The 24,774-nt window shown below is 43.8% G+C and overlaps 1 protein-coding gene across 1 annotated transcript in view; it reads right to left on the bottom strand.

The window, feature by feature from the left end:
* Window positions 1-22,682, bottom strand: part of BLTP3B (bridge-like lipid transfer protein family member 3B) — a 65,946-nt gene extending 43,264 nt beyond the window's left edge. Inside the window, exons 1-4 of the mRNA XM_072145459.1 lie at window positions 22,468-22,682; window positions 2,378-2,540; window positions 1,601-1,639; window positions 914-1,005 (exon numbers count right to left, since the gene is read on the bottom strand). Of these exons, the coding sequence (XP_072001560.1) occupies window positions 914-1,005; window positions 1,601-1,639; window positions 2,378-2,540; window positions 22,468-22,511 (338 nt within the window). The 5' untranslated portion in view covers window positions 22,512-22,682. The remainder of the gene's footprint in view (window positions 1-913; window positions 1,006-1,600; window positions 1,640-2,377; window positions 2,541-22,467) is intronic.
* Window positions 22,683-24,774: the final 2,092 nt, after the last annotated feature.

Below are 24,774 nucleotides of genomic sequence, written 5' to 3'. Positions count from 1 at the left end.
AATTTTTGGGACTGTGCGATCTTTTGATCACTTTTTATTAATTTTTTTATATTTTTCAAAATGGCAAAAAAATGCCATTTTCGACTTTGGACACTATTTTCCGTTACGGTGTTAAACGCAGTGAAAAACCGTTATCATTTTGTGATAGATCGGGCATTTTCGGATGCGGCGATACCTAATGTGTTTATGATTTTTACTGTTTATTTATATTTATATCAGTTTTAAGGAAAGGGGGGCGATTTGAATTTTTAGGTTTTTTTTATTATAATTTTTTTTTTTTTTTTTTACTTTTACTATTTTTCTGACTCCCTAGGGTACTTTAACCCTAGGTAGTCTGATTCATCCTATCATATACTGCCATACTACTGTATGGCAGTATATGTGGATTTTACTCCCCATTCATTACAATGTGCAATTAGCACATTGTAATGCATGGGTTAAAACGAAGTAGCCTCGGGTATTCGGAACACCCGAGGCTACCATGGCGACGGATCGCCGCTCCCCGTGACGTCACCGATCGCGGGTGTTACCGCTAAGCCTTTGCTGCAATATGCAGCAAAGACTTACCGGCTATGGAGAGGGCTCGGCCCGCGGGGACCCGGCGTACGGCGCGCGTCGGGAAGGGGTTAAGGCACAGAAAACGGTCAGAGTGATATTATAGGGTCGCTGACTAACTGGTGCCACTAAAGAACAAGCTTTCTTCTAGAGGTTATATAGTCAAATGGGCAACGCAAATACAGATGAGAAAACTGAAAGGCATAAAAAAGGGTCAGGTTTTGATTTAATAGGGTAGCTACCTCTAAATGATGGCAACCAGAGAACCAATTTTCTTCTGGAGCCTAATCCTCTCGCCTAAAAACCCCAATATAAAGAAAACACATGGGTGTTGTGGATGAACACTGTGACGACTCACCTCTGTCCAGAAGCCGTCACCAGAGGAGAAGGTCCGTTACAGGCGCGGGGCTCCTCACATGTGCTCATTTCCATTATGACTTTATCTAGGGACTGAAGAATAAAGAACATGAATACAATCTCAATCTTTAAATATTGATCACTAGTAACGGCGACGTCCCTGAATCGGGGAAGAGTAAATACAGAACTTGTCATTGAATTACCTTCACACTCTCCCTGTTCAATCCTAGCAATGGCTAGTAGCTAGGGTTCACTTGCCGAATAAGCCGTTCGCCCACTAAATACGCCCGGGTCGGGCGGTTGAAACCGAGTGCCGAACCTGGATGTTGGGTCCACTCATCTCTATTCAGTAGCTCATATATTTTAGGTCAATGTGTAATACTCAATTTTTCCTCTGGAGGCAGTGCAGGTAAAATAAACACCTTCTACCAGGGAACCTCACATTCTACTCTACCCACTGTTGAATGGACATAAGTGATGATGAAACATCTAGATTCTGTGGTGTATAGTTTTTAAATTGCAAATTTGCCATTTTTTTACTGCTGTGGGTGTGGTTTGGTTATGAGTACCGCCCACTGACAACTGAGTTGATGAATATACAGCTGACCCTATGATTGGCCTTGGAGTCATGGAAGATGGAAGCCAATCAATTGACAAGTTATTGTGATATTATAGATGATAAACCAACCAGAGTGATTGGGTGAGTCTTCAGCTTGGTCCATGGTATCTGCAAAATAAAAAGGTAAAAACAATATATAAGTAAATGTCAGATAATAGAGTAGATTAAGAAAGCTGAGATGTATGTACACTCTAGGTAGTCTAGGTGCAAAAGCTGGTAGAACATGACCACCAACAAACCTTAGGGTTTGATGGTGGTCAAACCTCAGCTCATTGCCAAATTGATCACCAAGGGTGGTGAGGCACTCCCATAGATGAAACTACCAAACATTTCTTACATTGCTGGTCGAGAACCTTAAAGGGCTTCTCCCACCAAACAACTCAGCCCTAGCCACAGGATAGGGCCTAACTTGATGATTAGTGGGGATCTCAGTGAGGAGACCTGCACAGATCACCAGAACGAGGGGTATGATGGGGTCCCAGGTACCTCCAGGAGACCCTTCATTGCTCGGCAATAGCCGTCAGTTCCATGGAGATGACAGGTGCAGAACAGACATGGCTCCGTCTGCTCCATTTATCTCGGGGAGCGACGAGGGGTCTGAGAGATACCCAGGAGCCAATCTGACCCCTCGTTCTTGTGATCTGTAGGGGCTTCATTGATGAGACCCCCACAGATCAGCAAGTTAGGCAGTATCCTGTGGATAGGGCCTAACTTGTTTGGTGGGAGAAGCCCTTTAAACGAACCACAAATTTTTTCCTAAACTAAACCAAAAGTGGTCAAAGGTGGACACAGTTCTCTCCTAAGACCTTCTGTTGAAGGCAATGATACAACTGATCGTGGACTCACTCGAATAGCAGCTTTGTTGCAGAAGACCTTGTTGATGGCGAGCCAGGTCGGTAAGTCCAGCATGTTCTGCAGTACATCTTCATCAAGTTCTAGGTTGGTCAGCTGACCTTCTCCTTTAAGGGTGCTGAGATTGATTTTGTCCGGGGACAGATTCTTTGTGAACCTGGAGAAGGTATAAAGTCATTAATAATTTGTATGTTATACTGTCTATACTACCCAACATTACAGGGGTTCTAGATGTCTACATACAATGAGGGACGATTTTTGGACAGGACACCAAAATTTAGGCCAAAGGCAACAAGGCTCTGCCGTGTACCTATAGGAACACAGTCCTACTCAAGTGGAAAGTAACAGACTTGCAATGCCAGACACAGCCACTAGCAAAAGGATGGGAAGTTGGTCTCCTTCTACTGCCAACCTGTAATTGAGGGGGACACTCTTGCCCCCTACTTATTGCACACATTTTACATCCAGTTGAATCACATTTTACAAGAACATCTCCCTGAAGATAGTTTTTCTCTCTCACTATCCTGCCACTGGTACTTGTGGATTCAGCTGTAATCAGTGTTTCATTTCCCTGCACTGCCCCCGCAGGAAGAATAAAGCACTACATGGACCAACTGAATGTCTGTCCTTGTTATGTATGGAGACAAGAAGTCCTCCAGAGAAAGAAAAAAAATGGGTGAAATGGGTCTGAGGATAAAAGTTTTGCATTGCAGGGAGTATAAAAACTTATACTAAAGCAATAAAATAACCACAGTATAGGATGCAAGATAAAAAAAATAAAAAAGTACACTTACTTACCTCATTCTGCCTCTTGGGTTCCCACTTCGTTTCAGTAGTGGATTTTGGGTTGTTCCAGGGGGACATGGGACACATTGGGGGTCATTTAACAAGGGTCCGAATGGGGTTTTTTACGTCGTTTTACCCAAATATTACCGTTTTTTCCCTGAATAGCCCCGGGATTTTGACGCACGTGATCGGAGTGTGGCGCATCAGCGCCGGCACGCACGCGCCGGAAATCGGGGGAGTGGCCATCGGAAAACCAGTTGGAATCGGAGAAACCACTGTTTTTTATAAAAAAAAAATGTGTGTCGCTTGACACGCGCTTACCTGTACCCGGCCTGGCTTGGTGAAGTTCAGTGCACTCTGACGGAATTCAGCGCAGCAGCGACACCTAGTGGGCATTGGGGGAACTGCCTTAGTGAATCCCGGCAGAACCCGAATCCTCCACAGAGAACGTACTGCTGGATCGCGAATGGACCGGGTAAGTAAATCTGCCCCATTGTATCCAATGAGTTACCTCCTCGGACAACGAGGTATCACTTCCTTCACTCCTTGTGTTGTCCCATGGTCAGAGGAGTCCACTCATTGGATGAAGCAAGTCATGTGATCCCCCAGAACTTCCAATCAGACACAAGCCTGAAAACACAGAAGTACATGGTGTAATAAAAGAACCAAGAGCCAAGTCTTCTTTTCCCATCCCACTCCATATTTATGGAAAATCCCTTTAATTCCTTCAGTTCATTTTAATAACTACTACAGTTGAGAAATATATAAAGGAAACTTCTCTGAAATTCCCAGCAGTTGAGTCATATCCCTTTCTCTCCACCAAATGAATTGTAAGACAACTAGCTGGAGCAGTGGACTCCGCCCACATTGGAACAAAACGATAAATTAAGCTCCACCCTCAAAAGGATTTCCTAGGAAATGAACCCGTTTTTTCTTCTAGGATTTTAGATTGTGCCTTGGCTAGTAATCTGGACGGGTCTGGATCTGAGCAGAGTCGGCCAGCACGGAAATTTGGCAGAAACGATCCCTTTAACATCACTCGTGATTTATGTCCCTTCATAATAAAGAGACTCATTATGGGAGGATACGATTTCCAGAAATAAATGTAAATGCTTCTATAATTAGTCGTCAGAACTGGTTCATCACGGAGACACATTCATTAGAGAATTTGATATCCAGTCATTTCAGTTAAAGATATTCCGAAATCATATCCGAAAATAGAAAAATGTCCTCTGCCCATCTGCGTCTGCCCGGGGATGGAGAGAACGATGAATATTGTAATTATTATAATTGCGACCATCTATAGCATTAAATGCAGCTCAGGAGGCGGGGTTATGCTAATCTACATAACGTTGAGGATTCAAATGTCAGCAATTAGATGTTCTGTGTTTTCTGTTTTTCTATCAAACCATTTGAAAAAATAAAACATAACTTTATTAGTCTCTGTCACCACAGCAGTATAAGGGCTCGTTTTTTGCAGGGCAAACTATAAGGGCTCGTTTTTTGCAGGGCAAACTATAAGGGCTCGTTTTTTGCAGGGCAAACTATAAGGGCTTGTTTTTTGCAGGGAAAACTATAAGGGCTTGTTTTTTGCAGGGAAAACTATAAGGGCTCGTTTTTTGCAGGGAAAACTATAAGGGCTTGTTTTTTGCAGGGCAAACTATAAGGGCTTGTTTTTTCGTAGGGCAAACTATAAGGGCTTGTTTTTTCGTAGGGCAAACTATAAGGGCTTGTTTTTTCGTAGGGCAAACTATAAAGGCTTGTTTTTTGCAGGGCAAACTATAAAGGCTTGTTTTTTGCAGGGCAAACTATAAAGGCTTGTTTTTTGCAGGGCAAACTATAAGGGCTTGTTTTCTGCAGGGCAAACTATAAGGGCTGGTTTTTTGCAGGGCAAACTATAAGGGCTTGTTTTTTTGCAGGGCAAACTATAAGGGCTCGTTTTTTGCAGGGCAAACTATAAGGGCTCGTTTTTTGCAGGGCAAACTATAAGGGCTCGTTTTTTGCAGGGCAAACTATAAGGGCTCGTTTTTTGCAGGGCAAACTACAAGGGCTCGTTTTTTGCAGGGCAAACTACAAGGGCTCGTTTTTTGCAGGGCAAACTACAAGGGCTCGTTTTTTGCAGGGCAAACTACAAGGGCTCGTTTTTTGCAGGGCAAACTACAAGGGCTCGTTTTTTGCAGGGCAAACTACAAGGGCTCATTTTTTGCAGGGCAAACTACAAGGGCTCGTTTTTTGCAGGGCAAACTACAAGGGCTCGTTTTTTGCAGGGCAAACTACAAGGGCTCGTTTTTTGCAGGGCAAACTACAAGGGCTCGTTTTTTGCAGGGCAAACTATAAGGGCTTGTTTTTTGTAGGGCAAACTATAAGGGCTTGTTTTTTGTAGGGCAAACTTTTAGTTTTGGTAACAATATATAATTATGAACTTTTCAGGGTGGACTAATGTGACCAACGGTATGCAATTATTGTTCTACTGGTTCCTTGTACATCCACTTTACCCATAATTATATTGTACTGGACGATCCCTTTATCTTGCCTCTCTATAGACCTACCATAATAGGCAGTAAACAAAGGATTAGATACATAAGATTAGATACAGTAATTCAGCACCTTACATCAAACATTACAGTAGCTCAGCAGTATGTATTTACATTTAATATGATTAAATATATGGATTAGGAGACTATCACACATTAATTTAGTGGCAATTTAATGGGGTAAAACCTGGTGACAGGTTCCCCTTAAAGGGGTTTAATATGAAATATGTTAGGTCCTATCCACAGGATCAGGCCTAACTTGCTGAATAAGATGAGACCTGACAGATCATGAAAATGGGGGGTCCGATGTACCCATAGAGATGAACAGGCCATGTACAGCCGGCTGCGCTGCTCATCTAAGAGAGCGACAAGGTGTTCGACGGGGGTACATCGGACCCCCTGTTCTAGTGATCTGTTGGGTCCCCCACTGATCTGCAAATTAGGACCTTTAACAATCACTATTTCCTATAACGACAGTAGATTGTCTGTATCCGGTACCAGATGTAGAGGGGGGGGGGGGGAGTAGATCCCTTACTTAGAAGGGTTGTCATGACTTCTGAGGAACGTTTGCACCTGGACTATGGATCCTCCAATCCTATACACAGTGTTATCTCCACATCTATTACATCAGCCCGGGCTCTCTGCATTTGCTGGGTCACCGCGACCCGTCACTCTCCATTCTGTCAGGAGACTCGTGTACGAAGACACATTCAAAAGGGAAGACAAAACTTTATCGTAACTTTTTCTTTCTTCCTTATTGATACAAAATGTCCTCTCATGGAATATCCGACCCCTCCTGCAGGTCCTGCCGATTCTGGATGGGGCTACTTGTGCTGGAAACTACTCGAAAGATCTGCTGCGGAGGCGAGGAGAACATGGAAACTTACTAGAAGTGTTTCTGTACTTCAGCAATTCTGTTGGGGGGGGGCTTTAACCCTTGATACGGCATCAACTTACATTTTTGGCATTTCTTTTTTCCTCCTATCCTATAACTTTTTGCAGTGACAGAGACATACGGGGCTTGTTATCTCTGGGACAAATTGTTAATTCATACAATATCCCACAATACAACTATAAATGAATGACAGGGCAGGGAGCCTCGGAAAGCTCATGGGGGACACTGATGGGAACAAGTATGACACCCATGCAAACCTGACCGCGACACCTAACAAGTTAACTGACTGGACTGTTGTCAGGCAGTGAGCCTTCTACATACACACTTTGCAGCGTAAGGACGTGTATATAGGTCTTGTTCATGAAGGGTTAAAGGGGTTTTCCACTTTACCTCATGTTTTTATACTGTGTGTGTAAGTGTGGGAGGGGGGGGCAGGAAATTAGGTAATTTACTAATATTAAAAGTTCTGACCCACTTTCTTGATATGTAAAGCACACCTCCCAGCTTTTGGTATTAGGTCACTTCCTGTGGCCAGCACCCCTATGGACCCATATAATACCCCCTAATGCAACTCAGCAACATATAATAACCCCTCTTTAATTTCAACCTACCTTTACTTTTGTGGCCTCCTGACCTCTTATCCTCTTATCCCTCATCCCCATAATATCCTGCCCCATCCCCATGTACAAAAAACATAAAATAAAGTGGCCAACCTCTTTAATGTCCACCGAGATCACCCATTTAAAAGAAAATGGCCTATTTATAATAGTTTTGGAACTCAATAAGGAAATTGGTCTCTGTACTGTCAAGTGGGTGGTTCTAGGATGGAGCAGACAATCTTACTCCGCCCATCTGAAATTAGAAAAGCAGAAATAATGACACTGATTACATGTGAAGGTTGGGGACTACAGAGAAAATCACAGTATCAGAATCAGTTGAACAATGCCTTTCAAATGATGCAAAAATTTGGGGTTGTTAGTAGCAGCAGGACTGTGAAAATGGATCTATATCACAGAAAAGACTGGAGGGGGGTGTCCTCACTCTCTTGTTCTCTTAGCTCTGTGCATAAAGGTTCTCTTAATGATCTCTGGCAAATTAATAAAATTAATACACCATAGAAGCCACAGGAAAGACAGATGAGTTTCACAAATGACAATAAATTAAAAAAAACACCTGATCCGATCCTGAACCTGCTTCGTGCCACCGCCTCATATTTGCGTAACCTTTGGTCTCATCCAGGGCTGCGGGGGACGCTGTCGGACACTTTAGCTGTTGCACAACCAGTTTGTCACTCCACCCCACATTCTACATATGTGACCTCTAGGCGACTAAAAATTTCCACCCTTTATCAGGCTAAAAAAAAAAAAAAAAAAAAAACATAAAATAAAAAAAAAATTGTGTTTGGTTTCATGAGTCTTTGTCACGAAGTAAAGTGTAAAGTCCTCATTGCCATATGTAAAGAGGCTGAAGAAGAACAACTGGGACTTATTAAAAAAAATTGCACTGCAGGATATAAAAGAGCTGAGGCACCAGGAACGTAAAGCGAGATTACCGCATTAGCGCAATCTGGGGAGTCACAAATATAAAATCCTATAGATCATAAATGGCGGGGGGAGGACGGGGCTTCCGCCTCTTTCTGAGTTTCTTCAAACCTTACAGACCCCTGATGATCAGACATATTGGGGGTCATTTACTAAGGGCCCGATTTGCGCGATTTTTGCTGAATTGCCCCGGGTTTTTGGCGCACGCGATCGGGTTGTGGCGCATCGGTACCGGAATGCATGCAACGGAAATCGGCGGGCGTGGTCGAACAAAAACCTGATGAATTCGGAGAAACCGCCACATATAAAAAAAAAAGTGTTGCGGGACACACGCTTACCTTCACCCAGCAACGGATCGTGAACTCCCGCGGACCTCGGCAGATTTCAGCGCAGCAGCGACACTTGGTGGATGTCGGAGGAACTGCCTTAGTGAATCGCCGGAAGACCCGAATCCACCGCAGAGAACGCGCCGCTGGATCGCGAATGGACCGGGTAAGTAAATCTGCCCCATTGTAATGTGACATGCTTGATCCTTCTTCCATGGATACATGCTGTAAACACAATCAGGTCTCGAACATGATAGTCTATAGATATTCAATAAATGTCTAATAAGTATGTAGGGGTGTCCCACCTCTTCCTGAATGTTGCCATCTCCCAATGATCAGACATATGGAAATGTGACATATTGCCGTCTCATAATATTGCCGTCTCCTAATGATCAGACATATTAAAATGTGACATGCTTGATCATTCTTCCATGGATACATGCTATAGACACATCAGACGGTCTCGAATACGAGAGCCTATAGACATTATACAGAAGTCTAATCTAACCTAATCTAGAATTTACTGCCTCTTTCTGAATATTGCCATCTTCTAATGATCAGACATATTGAAATGTGACATGTCCGATACTTCTTCCATGGATACATGCTGTAGAAATAGTGAGAAGGTCTCCAACACAAGAGATTATAACGATTAGATGAAAGTCTAATCTGTATGGTGGTGGGGGAGGGTGTCCCACCATGAAAGTTGCCATCTCCCAATGATCAGACATATGGAAATGTGACATGTGCAATCCTTCTTCCAAGCTGTAGACCTACGCAAAAAGTTACAAACACGAGAGCCTATAAACATTACATAGAAGAAGTCTAATCGGTATTGAATGCTGGTATCTCTTCAAAAATGTCAAATTTCTGGCGATCAGGCATAATACGACATGCTCAATCCTTCTACCGTGGATAAATGCTGTAGACATTGTCCAAAAGGTCTCAAACACAAGAACCTATAGACATTAGATATATGATCTGTATGGGGAGATGGGGTCTTCTTGTATCTTTCAGAAATATGTTGTCTACTGATGATCAGACATATCAAAATCTGACATGCTCAATCAATCCTCCCTCTTTGGATACATCCTGTAGGCGTAGTCAGAAGAGCCCACCAAAATCGAAGGATATGGCCTACAGGTGCAGCCAACTTTCTTTGGACAAAAAATTAAAAACTTTTAGCCCCACCATTCTTAAAGGGAACCTGACAGGGCGATTTGGGACACTAATCCAACTACAGGTCGTTACGGACTAGTAATTTTGGGTTTCAAATTGTCTTGGCTCATGGCCACTTTTAACCCTTTGCCGCCACAGCCCTTTTCCATTTTCAGCATTTACGTTTTTTGCCATAACTTTTTTATATTTTCATATATGCTATATGAGGGCTTGTTATCAGCATAAGTATTTGAACTATTTAGCGGCACCATATAATATTCAATGCGATGTACTGGGGAAGCTCCAAAAAATTCAAAATGAAGCAAAACCAAAAAGGAAAATGTCAAAAAAATAATAATAAATTTAAAAATTGCTGTATATTTTTTTTCTTCTGATACCCATAACTTTTTCAAACTTCATTGTACAGACCTGGGTAAGGTGTCACTTTCTGCGGGATGAGTGGACGTTTTCATCTATACAATTTTGGGGAGCGTATGAGTCTTTGGTTACTTTTTATTAAATTATGTAGGTGTGGTGTAATAACAAAAAAAAAGGGTCGATTCAGACATTTGCAATTTTTTTTTTCATTACAATGTAAAACGTATGGGATCATCTTTTTTGTATTTTGATAGACTAGGAATTTTCGGAGACTTAGATGCCGGACATACAAAAAAAAAATCAAGCAAGGGGACAAAGGACAGGAATATACAAGAAAATAAAAATTCAATTCATGGGGTGCACCAAAAAAAAAAAATTAACAAATCACAGATATGGCCAACCAGGTACCGGTAATTAATTCCATGTACAAGCAAATCTACCATCTACCAGCACTTCCAAAAACATGGAAAAAAAAATAAATAAATTTACATGTTTATTTCAAAAAATTATTTAGCAAATGTTTTTTATGACAGGGACGGAAAAAAAAAAAAAAAACCACAGGACAATAAAAAGTAGGTGACGCTTTTCCTACATTTTTAGTCCTTCCTCAAGTCTGAAACATGACACCTTTTTTTTGTTTGTTGTCTTGTCATTTTTGTTTTTGTCCATGTCATTGTGTGCATCAGTTCTTTGCTGATTTTTTAAAAAATTTTTGTAAATTTTTTTTTTACCAAATTTTTTCTACACTTTATGGAAGTGCTGGAATCCTTTTCTTATTCGGTTTGTAGATTAAAACGACAAGGTCATTTCGTGAAATAAAAAAACTACCAATATTTATAGTAAAAAATGATTCCTCTCAAGAGGGTCTCCCTGTGTCTCTATGGCATCTGATCCCTTTGGACCGGGAGTGATGATAACATGTACATTGTGACGGCTGCAGCTATGGGAACCCCCCTCCAGCTCCATAATTTTCATAACATCATATAGCAGACACCTAAGGGGAGATTTATCAGAAGTGTCTACGGTAAAACTGTTCTGTGGAAAATGAAAGCTGAGCTCTGATTGGTTGCAATGGCCAACTAGAACAGTTCTGCTCTCAGACACTTCTAATAAATCTCCCTCCCTCTCCCGCCTGTAAACTGCAGAACCTAGTAAAATAGAAACATAATGGGGGAGATTTATCAATGGTGTCTGAGGAAAACTGTTCTAGTTGCTCATGGCAACCAATCAAAACTCAGTTTTCATGTTATAAACAGCTGTGGGAAAATGAAAGCTGATCTCTGATTGGTTGCCATGGGCAATTTGAACAGTTCTGCTCTAAGACACTTCTGAAAAGTCTCCCCCATAGACTCCACAGGGCCCGGCCTCGTGTACAGGAGGAAACGTGATTTCAATTTACAAGTTTTTCCTTTCCGTGTCGCCTTAGATGAAAACAAAGAAAATTTTGCAATAAAACTTGAAAACAGAGAGTAGTCATGGCAACAAGTATCCATTATAACTAAGTGCTAGGAGCGGCCAAAGTCCACACCATAATAATATCCAACTGGAAGCCGAACCTAATGGAAAACTGTATCAGGAAATATAAGAAAGTAGAAGCATCGAAACGGAATATCTAGCTGGAAATTTCTACAGTCAGAAGATATCCAATGGAAAAATTGATGTTCCAGTCAGGGGCGTAACTACAGCGGTAGCAGCCATAGCAGCTGCTATGGGGCCCGAATTGTCAGGGGGCCCTGTAATTGGACCTGACGCACTAAAGAATGGAGGATGTGCATTTTCTGAGGGGTTAAGGGGCCCCATTTAGAAGTCTGGAATGAGGCCCTGCCTCTCCTAGTTACGCCCCTGGCTCCAGTGTATGGACAAAAAGTAACCCTATAATGACTATCACATGGTCCCGAATCAAGCAACTTGAGCCTTAATTGAGAGAATAGACACGTTTCGCATTTTCAGACTACCACAGTCAATGCCAGAAGCTGAAGTCACAATAGAAAATGCTAAAAATCCTCTAATAGAGAAGAATATGTAGTAGGGGGGGACCGAAATCATAAGAACTGTAGGATCACTGGATATGTCATTTAAGGGATATACTTGTCCCAGCAATGGGACCAATGTCTACGTCAAAACTGGATTACCCCCACCTCCGACTCAGACTCTGTCCTGAGGATCCCGATTACCCCTGCTGCTTCAGTAGCTCTTTCAGGGTGCAGGAGATGGCCAAATAAAAAGTAAAAAAAAAGAGATTTTGGCAAGTTTTATTTATATCACCTATCCATGGCACAGTTGGGATCCAACTGCCAAGACTATTATAGTTCAGGGAAATGGGGTTTCGATTTTCGGTAATTGATGGAACTCAGGTCGAGCTCCTTATTTTCGCATTATTCAATACTATGGAAGCAGCAAAAATTGCTAGCACTCTTGTAGATAATAGGACCTACAATAAAACAGCCACTCCCTTCATTAGTGGGTATGGGACCCTCACCTAATCAGATTTTTATCCCCTTCTTATAGGGGATAACAATTAAACATCACACAGAGTACTGTTTAAAGAAGACTTTTCACCACTTCACACATGTGGAGAATAGCATATCATGCTAGAGGGGCTGCTATGGAGTTTCGGGGGCACTTTGAATTTTCTCTCTAGACCCCACGGTTGATGAGATATCAGTAAAAATATCTGACTATTATAAACCTCTTCACTGTCTGAGAGGAGATTGAGTAGAGGAGGGGGCGTGTGTTATGATTATCTTATACTTGTCAGCACCTCCTCTCTGACAGCAGAGAGGATTATAATGGTCAGATATTGGGACTGATATCTCAGCAACTGTGGGGGCTAGAAAGAAAATTCAAAGTGCCCCTGAATCTGTGTAGAAGTCCCTAAACTAATCTCCAAATAAGTGAGATGGTGAAAGATCCTCTTTAAGCATGTGTACTCATGCATGTGCTACTTCTATATGGAGGGAATGAGGCTCCCATTCTCCTGCTTGCTAGTTATCCCAGTGGTGTGCTCTCGCAGGTGATCAGGCTAAGTGTCTATGACGATTAAAGCCCATTTAAAGGGATTGTCCACTTTCAGCAAATAATTGCTATGGTTTGTGTAAGGAAAAGTTATACAATTCTCTAATAAACTTTCTGTATAAATTCCTCACTGTTTCCTATATCTCTGCTTGCTGTCCTGTTATAAAAAGCTTCTGTTTTTACTTCCAGTGGATAGAAATTTGTCCATGGTCTTGTGATTAAGAGGTAGGTGCACAAGCTGTTAGTATCCCACAGCTCCCATTACTCAGCATGATACGAAGGGCTCGTGCACCTGCCTGTCCATCACAAGACCATGGACAGATTGCTATCCACTAGAAGTAAACAGAGAGGCTTCCTATAGGATGACAGCAAGCAGAGATCTAGAATCTGTGAGGAATTGATATTGGAAAAATGTTATAACTTTTCCTTACGCAAACAATATTGATTATTTGCTGAAAGTGGACAACCCCTTTAAGCCCTCAAAATGCATTAAAAACCGCCCCCTCTGTGCAAGATACCAGAGGCCACACTGCACTCCTAGACTGTTACAAGGGAGCAATGCAAAGAGTGAAAAGAAAGTTTGTCACAATGTGCCAGCAGGCACTGCACCCCTCCAATTACAAAATTGTGCAACAATGCCCGTATTGTGCGGATGGTGTCTTCTTCCTGCTCTACTATTATATCAGTTCCTAAAAGGACTATTTATATGATCTGCAAAGGAGGAAGGAATATCTAATATGTATAACTGCAGGTCGGTGATGGTGTATGTAGGGTATGGGCATGAGCATGGCAAAACTGGCATCAACATAGATAATAAGGCAAACAACTGGACTGTGAAAATTGGATTTATAATACAGGTTAGTTTCAGCAAGTCCCCTGGGGGCGCATCCTCACACTACTGTGCTCTTAGTTCTCTGCATCGAACTCTCTGCAGTTCCCATGTATAGTGACTGCTGTAGTACTCAACTAGGAGCCCGAAACAGCTTTTAAAAGGAATTTACAGTAGGTCAATTCAGAAAGCAGAGAGAACAGCAGTGTGAGGATATTCCCCCAGGGCAAATGGAAAAAATTATGGCAGATGTAAGGATCTACTTTCCTCCTACAACCCTGAGCAGCCCTACATACAGTGGTAGCAGCTATAGCAGCTGCTATGGGGCCCACAGTGTCAGGGGCCCCATCATCTGACCTAACAAAATAAAAAAGTGGAGGATGTGCACCATTATATACATATTATGCTGAACATAGTACATATATGTGATGTATATATGCTGTGTGTGTATGTATACAATGTATGGTGTGTAACTCACACAAGTATTTTTGAAGTGGGAAGAGGGGCCCCATTCAGAAGCCTGTTATGGGGCCCTGCCTCTCCTAGTTACGCCGCTGCCTACATACTGCATACTACATACTGGTTTTACTTAGAGCAAGATAGAGGGACTATTAAAGTAAAGCGAAGCCTTTAAGAGGACCTGTCAGATCGATTTTGGACCCTAAATCAAGAAGGGTCCAAAATCGTCCCTTTTGAAGCCTGTACATTGAGAATTTTTTTTTTTTTAAATTAACTTTCATACATAACTAGATTTAAGTCTCACATCGGGAGATCCCAAGCCGGCGCCTTCTCTCGTGAACAGGCGAATGGAGCCGGGATAAAGCCCTGGCGTCATTGCAACGATGGAACAGAGGAACTATAGAGTTTTTTTTTTTTTTTATCAAAACTACAGCTCAAAAAAAACACAGGTCCATACGGACCATGGCAACCAATTAGAGCTCTGCATTCATTTTTCCACAGCTGTTTATAAAATTTAAGCTGAGCTCTGATTGGTTACCATGGGAAACTAGAAGTCGCTCATGGAAACCAACCAGAGCTCAGCTTTCACTTTACAAACAGCTGTGGGAAAATAAAAGCTGAGCTCTGATTGTCTTTAGGAGGCTGAACGAGTGAACGTTGTCAAAGAACAAGGAGCAATAAATTACTACTTAAATTGCTTTGCTATAAATAAGTGGCTTTTGGTTAAAGTTTGGGCACTCAGGCTCTAAAAGGTTCGCCATCACTGCTCTATTGCGATGGACCTATACAACTGGATACCTGATACAGCTGTTACTCAGAGCAAAGTGGAAGAAGGTCAATTCAGAAAGCTAAGGGCACAGCAGTGTGAGGATACCCCTTATTAATATAGTAGATAAAAAAATAAAAGGTAAATATCTGTAAACCGCAGATACAAGAGAGATTATTATACAATACAGAAAACACATTTAATATAACTTTACCCTAATGTAAAGGAACACTACAACATAGAGAAGAATATAAGAAAAAGGTCAGATATTTGTCCTTTCCTCATAAAATCAGAGATTAGATAGTAACGCTGCAATGTGGCAAATCTGACATAGCTCCAAAGTTCAAACCGGCCGTGTAAAATACAGATTTATACCGGGGAAGTGACTTCTGGGTTATTCAAGAGCCGCTCCCGCGCAGGATGTGACACCAAGTAACCTAAGGGGGAAGCCGCAGTCTACAAAACACGTATCTAACAAGCCTAGGAATTTTTATTAATTGACAAAACCCTGAAGATTTTTAAGAGAACTGTATGACAAGGGAAAGATACGATTTCCTGTACAACACATGGTTTTTCTAGTAAACTTCAGAGCTGCACTCATAGTTCTGCTGGATGTTACTAAAAGGACTCTATAAGGTCCTAAATATGTGGCAGAGAGTAAGAGTAGTAAAACATTTATGGCCTCAAAACAATGAACTAAAGCACAGAAATTGTGTAGTTTTTTTATGTATATGCAAATCTATATGCTAGTGCACAGTGGGCGGAGCCTGATTTGTTTACAGGCAACAGCAACAAAGGCAGAAGTTAAAAAATAGGAATGGATTAAGGGATAGAGTTTGGCAGCTATATAGTGCTGTCGGTAGACAATTTCTTCAAGACAGGCTCCGCCTTTAGTGCACTTGTGGCATGATTTGCATACAATCAGTTGCACTGATTCATTAGGTGGTGGTTACAAAGGTATGTTTCAGCTACTTTTATAGTCAGTATTATAACATTGGGAGCCAATGGCTCTAGAAAAGTTGAATAACCAAAATTTCTGGCATGCTTTATGGGAAAGCTAGGGCCACATAAAAATCATATGACTAGCCAGTTCCAAAATCAGTCCACTCTAATCTATATGGGCACCATAAGTTTCTAGTATAAGTGGCAGGTGTTAGGACTGGGCTTCACTGAATGCATATCACAAAATATGTCTGGGTCTTGGTCATATGGTTATCCTCTCCTGAGAGCAAACAAATCATTAGATCATTAAACCAAGGAAAAATGTAGGTCCCTGTACAGAGGAGATCAAGACCCCTCAGTCACAGCACTTGTTCAGAGCTGCCTGTAGTGACTGAAGGTGTTAGATCTCTTCAGTAAAGCAACTTGAATCCAACCACTGGTCACATGAGCGAATGATGTACCTCCTCTCGGAAAGAAGAGACCACTACTTGACTAGATCATAATTGGGGACATGCTTCAGGCTTTCCCTTTAAATGGCTTCATGTTTTTAGGAAAATAGACGCGTTTTCTATACGTTGCAGTTTTATTCCTTTTAGTATCCAATGTAATCATCTTTATTGTAGTGTGTGTTTATATAGCTGTGTACTAACACATGAGTGTTACCATATGATTATCACTGTGAGAGAGCGATAATCATATGCCAATATAGAGGGGAAGACAGAAGAGTGATAACATCAGAGAAGATCCAAGACATTGCTTTTTTTTAGTTCTTCTACATGGGATGTTCCAGAGACCAATGGGTGACATGTGAGATGCATTATCTGTGTGTATCAGATCACCACGCATATTTGGGCTTCCATCAGTAAAATACAATCATTTACATGCTCACCAGTAAATAACAATGAGCTGTCTTTGCTGATTCTCTCCCAGTCTGTACAGAAAAGTAGACAAATTATACAGAAATTGTGAGACCATCATGTCTACTCTAGTATTGTGGCAAGGGCCTAAACAGATAGGAGGTCAAACACTATCCATAGCACACTAGAAGCTCAAGATCCAGGAGCACAAATCAGGCGGTCAGGTCTGGGCCACAAGAAGGGAAGCCAAGACCAGGAGAATTTGCACTATAAAATTAGAAGCCAATGTCCTATATGTTCAGGGCCACGAGGAAGCCTGATAAGGCTACAGGACGGGAAGCAAACCTGGAGGATCTGGACCAGAAGACATGAAGCCAAGTCTGAAAGGGTCAGGACCAGAAGACAGGATGCCAAGTCAGGGAAGGTCAATACCACAAGACAGATAGCCAGGTCTCCGAGGGTCAGGACCCAAGAAAATCAGCAAGGTCCCAGATACTCCAGAGACCAAATGGTTGACATGTGAGATGCAATATCTTCGTGTATTATGTCACTACCCTTATTTGGGCTTCCAGCAGTACAATTAAACTGTCTTTTACATGCTCACCGGTTAATTATAATACGCTGACTTTGCTACTCCTGTCCCAGTCTGTACAGCAAAGTAGACAAATTAATGACAGAAAACCTGAGACTATTGGTTCTACTGTAGTATTGGCTCCAGAGAGTAAGAAGCTCAAAACACTTTGGAAAACAAGGAGCTCAAGATCCAGGACCACAAATCACGCAGCTAGGGCAGGAAGCCAAACCCAGGAGGATCTTGACCATAAGGCAAGTAACCAAGTTCCTGAGGGTCAGGACCAGAAGAAAGGTAGTTAAGTACTGGAGGGTCAGGACCACATAACAGGCAGCCAAGCCCAGGAGGATCTGGACCATAAACATGGAGCTCAAGATCCAGGACCACAAATCAAGCAGCTAAAACAGAAGGCCAAACCCAGGAGGATCTCAACCATAAAAAAGTACCAAGTTCCTGAGGGTCTGGTCCAGAAGAAAGCAGCCAAACCCAGGAGGATCTGGACCATAAGACAAGAAGGCAAGTTCCCGAGGGTAAGGACCACAAAACAGACGGCCAGGTCTGGGAGGGTAAGGACTAGAAGACAAGAAAACCAAGTCCAAGAGGGTCAGGACCACAAGACAGGCAGCCAGATCCTATCAGGTCAGCACCACATGGTAGGCAGCCATGCCCACAAGGGACAGGAGCTAAAGAAAGATGACCAGGCCCTGGTGAGATAGAGCCACAAAAAAGGATCTCAGGGCCACAAGACAGGCAGCCAAGTGTTGGAGGATCAGAGCCACAAGACAGATATGCAGAACCTGGAGGGCTAGGAGCTAAGGAAAGATAACCAGGTCTTGGAAGGTCCTTGTTGGGTCAGGGAGGCCCCTTTTCTTCCCTTTGTTTACATGGTAAAGGAAAACTATGTCACTTTTTGTTACATTGTTCCTGTAGGTGAATACATAACATACGGTAACTATTTACCCTTCACAAGGAACAACAGCAGCACAAAACACACAGAACCAGTGTCCTGCGGTGCAGAGTATTTCAGCATTTCTCTATATCTCGCATTCCCGCTGCAGGAGCACCGAGGCGTTTCAGATGACTCTTACAGGAAATCCGAGAGAAAGGTGACTCTATAGCTGTGACGTACACACCACTTGTCCTATTTGTCCCTCTCCTTAGAGACTACTCAATAGTGAATGAACGGGACTGTATCAGGCCATACATCAGCGTCCTATTACATCGGGATCAATACTAACACGATACAATAGACGCGCATCTATACATACAGCCGAAATCCATCAATCTACCCCTTAAAGGAAATGTACTAATCCAATATTCAGCGTCCACATCATCCCAAAGATCTTGTATATGATCACATTCCTAGAATCTGAAATAAAACCGGGTTGTCCTAGTTCTGCCCAGCCTGTATGATCAGTGATCATCCCTACGCCTCCTAATAAAGTATAATTACCTATTACATTATAATCCGTCCATACCGACATTAATACAGTTATTCTAACACCCATGACATCATAATGAGGGAAGATATGACTCCCTGCGATTTACAGCATCATTAATGGGAAGTTATGGTGACTGGTGTCATTCTTATGTTTTTACTCAAAGTGGAATTTACAATGAAAAAGAAATAATCAGGCGAGATGACTGTATTATTAATGCACCATTTAATTATTCATGCTTTCAGCGTGCCGGGAAGTAAATCACTTTGTCTATTTAATGGTGATGTGATATAACCAAATAGTCCAGGATGGCTTCCTACTAAACAGGTGTGGCTGCCCATCTCGCCACCCGGGGGCCTTAGAGAGACGGCCGCCCATCTCGCCACCCGGGGGCCTTCGAGAGACGGCCGCCCATCTCGCCACCCGGGGGCCTTCGAGAGACGGCCGCCCATCTCGCCACCCGGGGGCCTTCGAGAGACGGCCGCCCATCTCGCCACCCGGGGGCCTTCGAGAGACGGCCGCCCATCTCGCCACCCGGGGGCCTTCGAGAGACGGCCGCCCATCTCGCCACCCGGGGGCCTTCGAGAGACGGCCGCCCATCTCGCCACCCGGGGGCCTTCGAGAGACGGCCGCCCATCTCGCCACCCGGGGGCTTTCGAGAGACGGCCACCCATCTCGCCACCCGGGGGCTTTCGAGAGACGGCCACCCATCTCGCCATCCGGGGGCCTTCGAGAGACGGCCGCCCATCTCGCCACCCGGGGGCTTTCGAGAGACGGCCACCCATCTCGCCACCCGGGGGCCTTCGAGAGACGGCCGCCCATCTCGCCACCCGGGGGCCTTCGAGAGACGGCCGCCCATCTCGCCACCCGGGGGCCTTCGAGAGACGGCCGCCCATCTCGCCACCCGGGGGCCTTCGAGAGACGGCCGCCCATCTCGCCACCCGGGGGCCTTCGAGAGACGGCCGCCCATCTCGCCACCCGGGGGCCTTCCGGAGATGGGCGGCCGTCTCTCGAAGGCCCCCGGGTGGCGAGATGGGCGGCCGTCTCTCGAAGGCCCCCGGGTGGCGAGATGGGCGGCCGTCTCTCGAAGGCCCCCGGGTGGCGAGATGGGCGGCCGTCTCTCGAAGGCCCCCGGGTGGCGAGATGGGCGGCCGTCTCTCGAAGGCCCCCGGGTGGCGAGATGGGCGGCCGTCTCTCGAAGGCCCCCGGGTGGCGAGATGGGCGGCCGTCTCTCGAAGGCCCCCGGGTGCCGAGATGGGCGGCCGTCTCTCGAAGGCCCCCGGGTGCCGAGATGGGCGGCCGTCTCTCGAAGGCCCCCGGGTGCCGAGATGGGCGGCCGTCTCTCGAAGGCCCCCGGGTGCCGAGATGGGCGGCCGTCTCTCGAAGGCCCCCGGGTGCCGAGATGGGCGGCCGTCTCTCGAAGGCCCCCGGGTGCCGAGATGGGCACCCGGGGGCCTTCGAGAGACGGCCGCCCATCTTAGCTTTGTGGTTTTTCTATATCATCTAATGAACTTCCAAGACCTTAACACCCCTTTCCAGGAACCTCTGGAAGTTGGTCGTCTGTCTGACTCTAAGAGCCTCCAGGACCCGGGCACAATCAATGTTTTGGATGGAGCAAAGGTTCAGTAGAAGTTATGGAAACTGTAAATCATGAATATATGTAATCCCACATGATCTAGAGCTGAGGGTTATTTTTCAACCTGAAACCAACAGGAGCTGCAAACCATCACTTACATTTCCATGGTTAAAAGGAAAGGGATGGTGGGTTCAGTTCCTAGAACACAAGGACTGTCAGGAGCTGGTCCATGTATCTTGGGCACCGCAACCACCTGCCCATTTCAATGCACCTTTGGAAATGTTGGTGATGGCACAACTTTTGAAGGATGTCCTTCCATAGTTCCGTGGGTATTGTTGGGGCTGGTTCAAATCTACTTACAAGAATAAAAGGGTCTCTGTGACAATTTGTGTCCGTAAAAAGCAAGATTATTTTTATTCTAAAATTCCATTTCACCAATGTATATGATAATGTATTAAACTAAGGAACTCCTTGTGGACCTTGCCCAGAACTTGGCATCTAAGGAGGCCAGATAGTGAGCCTTGACTTTGGATTTTGACCCTGCTTACAAAGTACAATATCCATTGCTACACCAAGATATATAAAACTTGTGTCATATACCTTGTGTCGTACTAGAGTATCTTATGATGGGTCCAGGCTCTCACCTAATACTAGACACCAAAGGTGAAGCAGAAGACATCCCAAATTTAAGGCTACTATTCCTAGTATGGAAGGTCTCCAGAATAATTTTATCTGGAACCCCAGTCCAACTAGTACCCTATACTGCCGCTCTAGTGGTAAGTTTGTAAACAACAAGATTTTATTAAAGGACATCTACCACCAGGATGAAAGATTGTATGCAAATGAGCCTGAGGGGCTCCAGGCTCCATTAATATCTATGTGGCTCATTTGCATACAGTCCTTCATCCGGGTGGTAGATGCCCTTTAATTTAGCTTCCGGTGGGAAAATGCTTCCCATGGTTTCATAGTATCATTCTAAAATTTGATGCTCTAACATGATCAGCTCGGCTACACCTTGGAAAAAAAATCATCACTTGGAAGAAATCCACATCACTACAAAACAAGAAGAAGCTTCTCCATGACATCATGTATATAAGTTATAGACGCCCAGAGGGTTACACGTCTAACCCACTAGTAAAAGTTCCAAAACTGACCGGGATGTTGGCAAAAATCAAGATGATGCGAACTCCAGATTCCTAGACAGTGAGCAATAAACCAAGTATGGAGCATCGAGGCATGCCAACGTGAGGATACAGTCATTGGCAAGGGGAGGGTGGTGTTGACACTGTGCCAACGCAAAGAAGAGAAACCCGGAGGTAGTCCTAGAATATACTATTGGTTCAAGGAGGCAATGTAAAGAACACATAAGAGATGGCAGTGCCAGGTAAAGAAGAAGCTGTGGCCTAGATACGTTGCCCCTTCCAGAGCTGACGTCAAGTTACTGAAATCTCAGCTGGGCACTAAACGGGGGATTACGTAAGACCCTGTCTGTCATGTGTTAGTAGAGTTCCCCTTTAAGAAAACCCCACAAGGGGTTGGCATCAGGATGAGTCTGTCAATTCTCCGCCTTCATCTAATAACGTGCTTCGTGTACAGTAGTAAATTCCCCGAAAAAAACCTGGTGAAGGAAGGAAATAATTGATCTGTGGGATCCACCGCAGTAACCAGACCTTTAAAGAGTCCCGGACCGAGCAACCGGTACCAGTCACAGATGTCACCGGCGGCGTCCCCTCAGTTCCATAACATGACATCATGTTTACCCAGACTTCTAATCTCTACATACCCCCAGTCAAAGTAGACCAGAGCGGCATCACAAGTCATTAACCCTTTAAGGGTCAACAAAACCCCCTCCAACACCACAAATCTCGCCCTCCCACACCTCTTCTCCCTATAATCAATTATTTATAGCCCCCCCACCTATTCATGTAAACACGCCTGGCCCTAGATGTAGCAGCCCTGCAGTGTTTGTTACAATGTATCCAGTGCTTTACAATGGAAACATAAACACTGACCTGGATAAATGTTTCAAGATCTGCTTCTTGATAATCCCAGCCATGGTGAGCAGGAGATCCAAAGGAGCAGGGGGGTTAGTGGTGTCCTCATCTATACACAGGGGGTCCCTCCATAGTCACACAGAGGGTCCAGGAGTAGGGAGCACACACATCACCATCACACAGCCTCCATGTTAGCTGCAGCATTACCTAGAGACAGGCAGCAGGGGGCGGTGCAGAGTGACTCATTACTGGGGAGTGGCAGAGGGCTGCACAATAGGAGGGGGTAGGGATAACCCTTTCATGTCCTGGCTGTGCTTCTGCAGATGGTGGAGGGAGGGGGGTGGCTATTCTTCAGAGATGGGGCACCAGGAAGAGGGCAGAGTTTACAATGCATGCAGGGATTGACCTAGAACTGATGCAATTTAAAGGTTTTGTCTACTTACCCCAGAGGGGTTCTGGAAGCGGAGATATTTGAAGGGTGTCTGTATATTTCGCAGCAATTTTGACATGTTGAGTGACAGAAGTGCAGCTCTGAAGGTGCTTCTGCTTTGTTCTCAACTTATTACAGGACTCCGTTCACACTGGTTTATAATGCAGCCGTGCCGTATGCGATAGATCTGTCTTAGATTTAAATGGACACTAATAGATAATACTGTCCATCTGCCCCATAGCTTCCTTTTTGACCGTCGAAATCACTCAATAGAAAGGACAACCTTTTATAATCATGGACATTTTGGGGCTTATTTACTAGGGATCAGCGGATCACATATCCGTTGGACTGTTCATGTTTTTCGGGATTTGCGTCGCAGGGACAGGAATTAAGAAGGGGTTTGTGTCGCATGCGATCGGATTTTGCCGTCTTTCATGCGACAGAAATCGTGGGGCATGTGTAAATGTGTAAGAATTTGCCAGAACTGTGTCTGAAAGATATGGACTATCCTGAAAAATTTTGGATGGTTTTCAAGTATAATTTTCATAATTGTCCAGTGATCAGAATGAGAGTACTTAGGATCTTCTGTTCTCCATCACTGACCCATGTAAAGGGTTGCCCAGCATAGTATTGATGCCCTACACTCCCATCATAAACAGTGTCACTTCACATAAGTTGTATATACGCTTTTTACAATTTAACCAATAGGTGCCTATACATTAAAAATGGAGCCGAGTCCCAAAAAGTCACACAATTTTTCAAAGACAGGGCTAGACATTGATTCCTAAGTTAACTATGGAGTGTGTCCAGGTATTAATTCACTGTCTATGAGAGTGATGGAGATGGAGCGGGGGACACTGTGCTCAATTTCTGCAGCTCTTATAGAATTGAAAGGAGTGGCAGTAAGGATGCTCGACCTGGCGCTGCTATGAAAATAGGACCCATGTTTTTGGTATTAGTTGGGGTCCAAGCAATCAAACACCCATCAGTTAAACTTGGTACAACGCCTTTAAGCTATAGGAGGTGCAGTGGTAGTAGTCACGTATGGACCATGATATAGAGGTGGCCAAAACTCCCCTCTGCTTTGTAAGAAGAAGACACTATAAATGGGGAAGGGGTGGGTTGTTATTAGTTTAACATTGGAAGCAAGAAGTTAAAGTACACAGAACATATAATCTCTGCTATATGCTATGGTTTACCTCGCTTTAACCCAAACTGGAGGTTGAAGCATAGAGGAGGAAAGACAAATCTGTCAAGTTTAATAGTTCTCCCATCAAGGAGAAGACATGGACATGTTGCACAGTTCTGTATAACCCCACGGTCACTAGTGTCCAGTGGCGTAACTAGAAGCTGATGGGCCCTGGTGCAAAGTCTGTGCCGGGCCCGACTATAATGTATGGTTTATAGTAATAGTCTTCTCATATGGGAAAGTGACACCATAAGGGGCCCCTAAATCTCTGCACCCCCTAAAGTTACGCCCCTGCTAGTGTCACTTCCACATGTATAGGAATCTTATACAACTGTACAGGTAAAAACCACACAAAAAAGGGAAACAAAAACCAAAATGTAGAAAGCATAAATTAACACTTTATTAGATCAATTAAAACGAATCCATGTAAAAAGACAAAATACACAGAAAAGGTCCACCAATGGTCAGAATAGCAAAATATATATATGTTTTAATTGCTCTATTATTTTATGCATTTTGATTTTTGTTTCCTCTTTTTTTATGGTGTTATTTAATTCTGGAAACAATCCGTGTGATCTGGTGGGAGTACATTGTGTCCGTGCCCCCTAGGACTTGTATCAGTGCTCACAATTGTACAGGTGTCCAGTGACACCATAGATTTCCAAGGACAATGACTTGCAGGATTCTCTTTGTGGTTGGTATCACT

Source organism: Engystomops pustulosus, chromosome 4 (genome assembly GCF_040894005.1).
Source record: "Engystomops pustulosus chromosome 4, aEngPut4.maternal, whole genome shotgun sequence".
In the NCBI taxonomy this organism is placed as follows: Eukaryota; Metazoa; Chordata; class Amphibia; order Anura; family Leptodactylidae; genus Engystomops; species Engystomops pustulosus.
The sequence above is the reverse complement of the archived record's forward strand: the minus strand, read 5'-3'. Positions and strand labels throughout refer to the sequence as shown.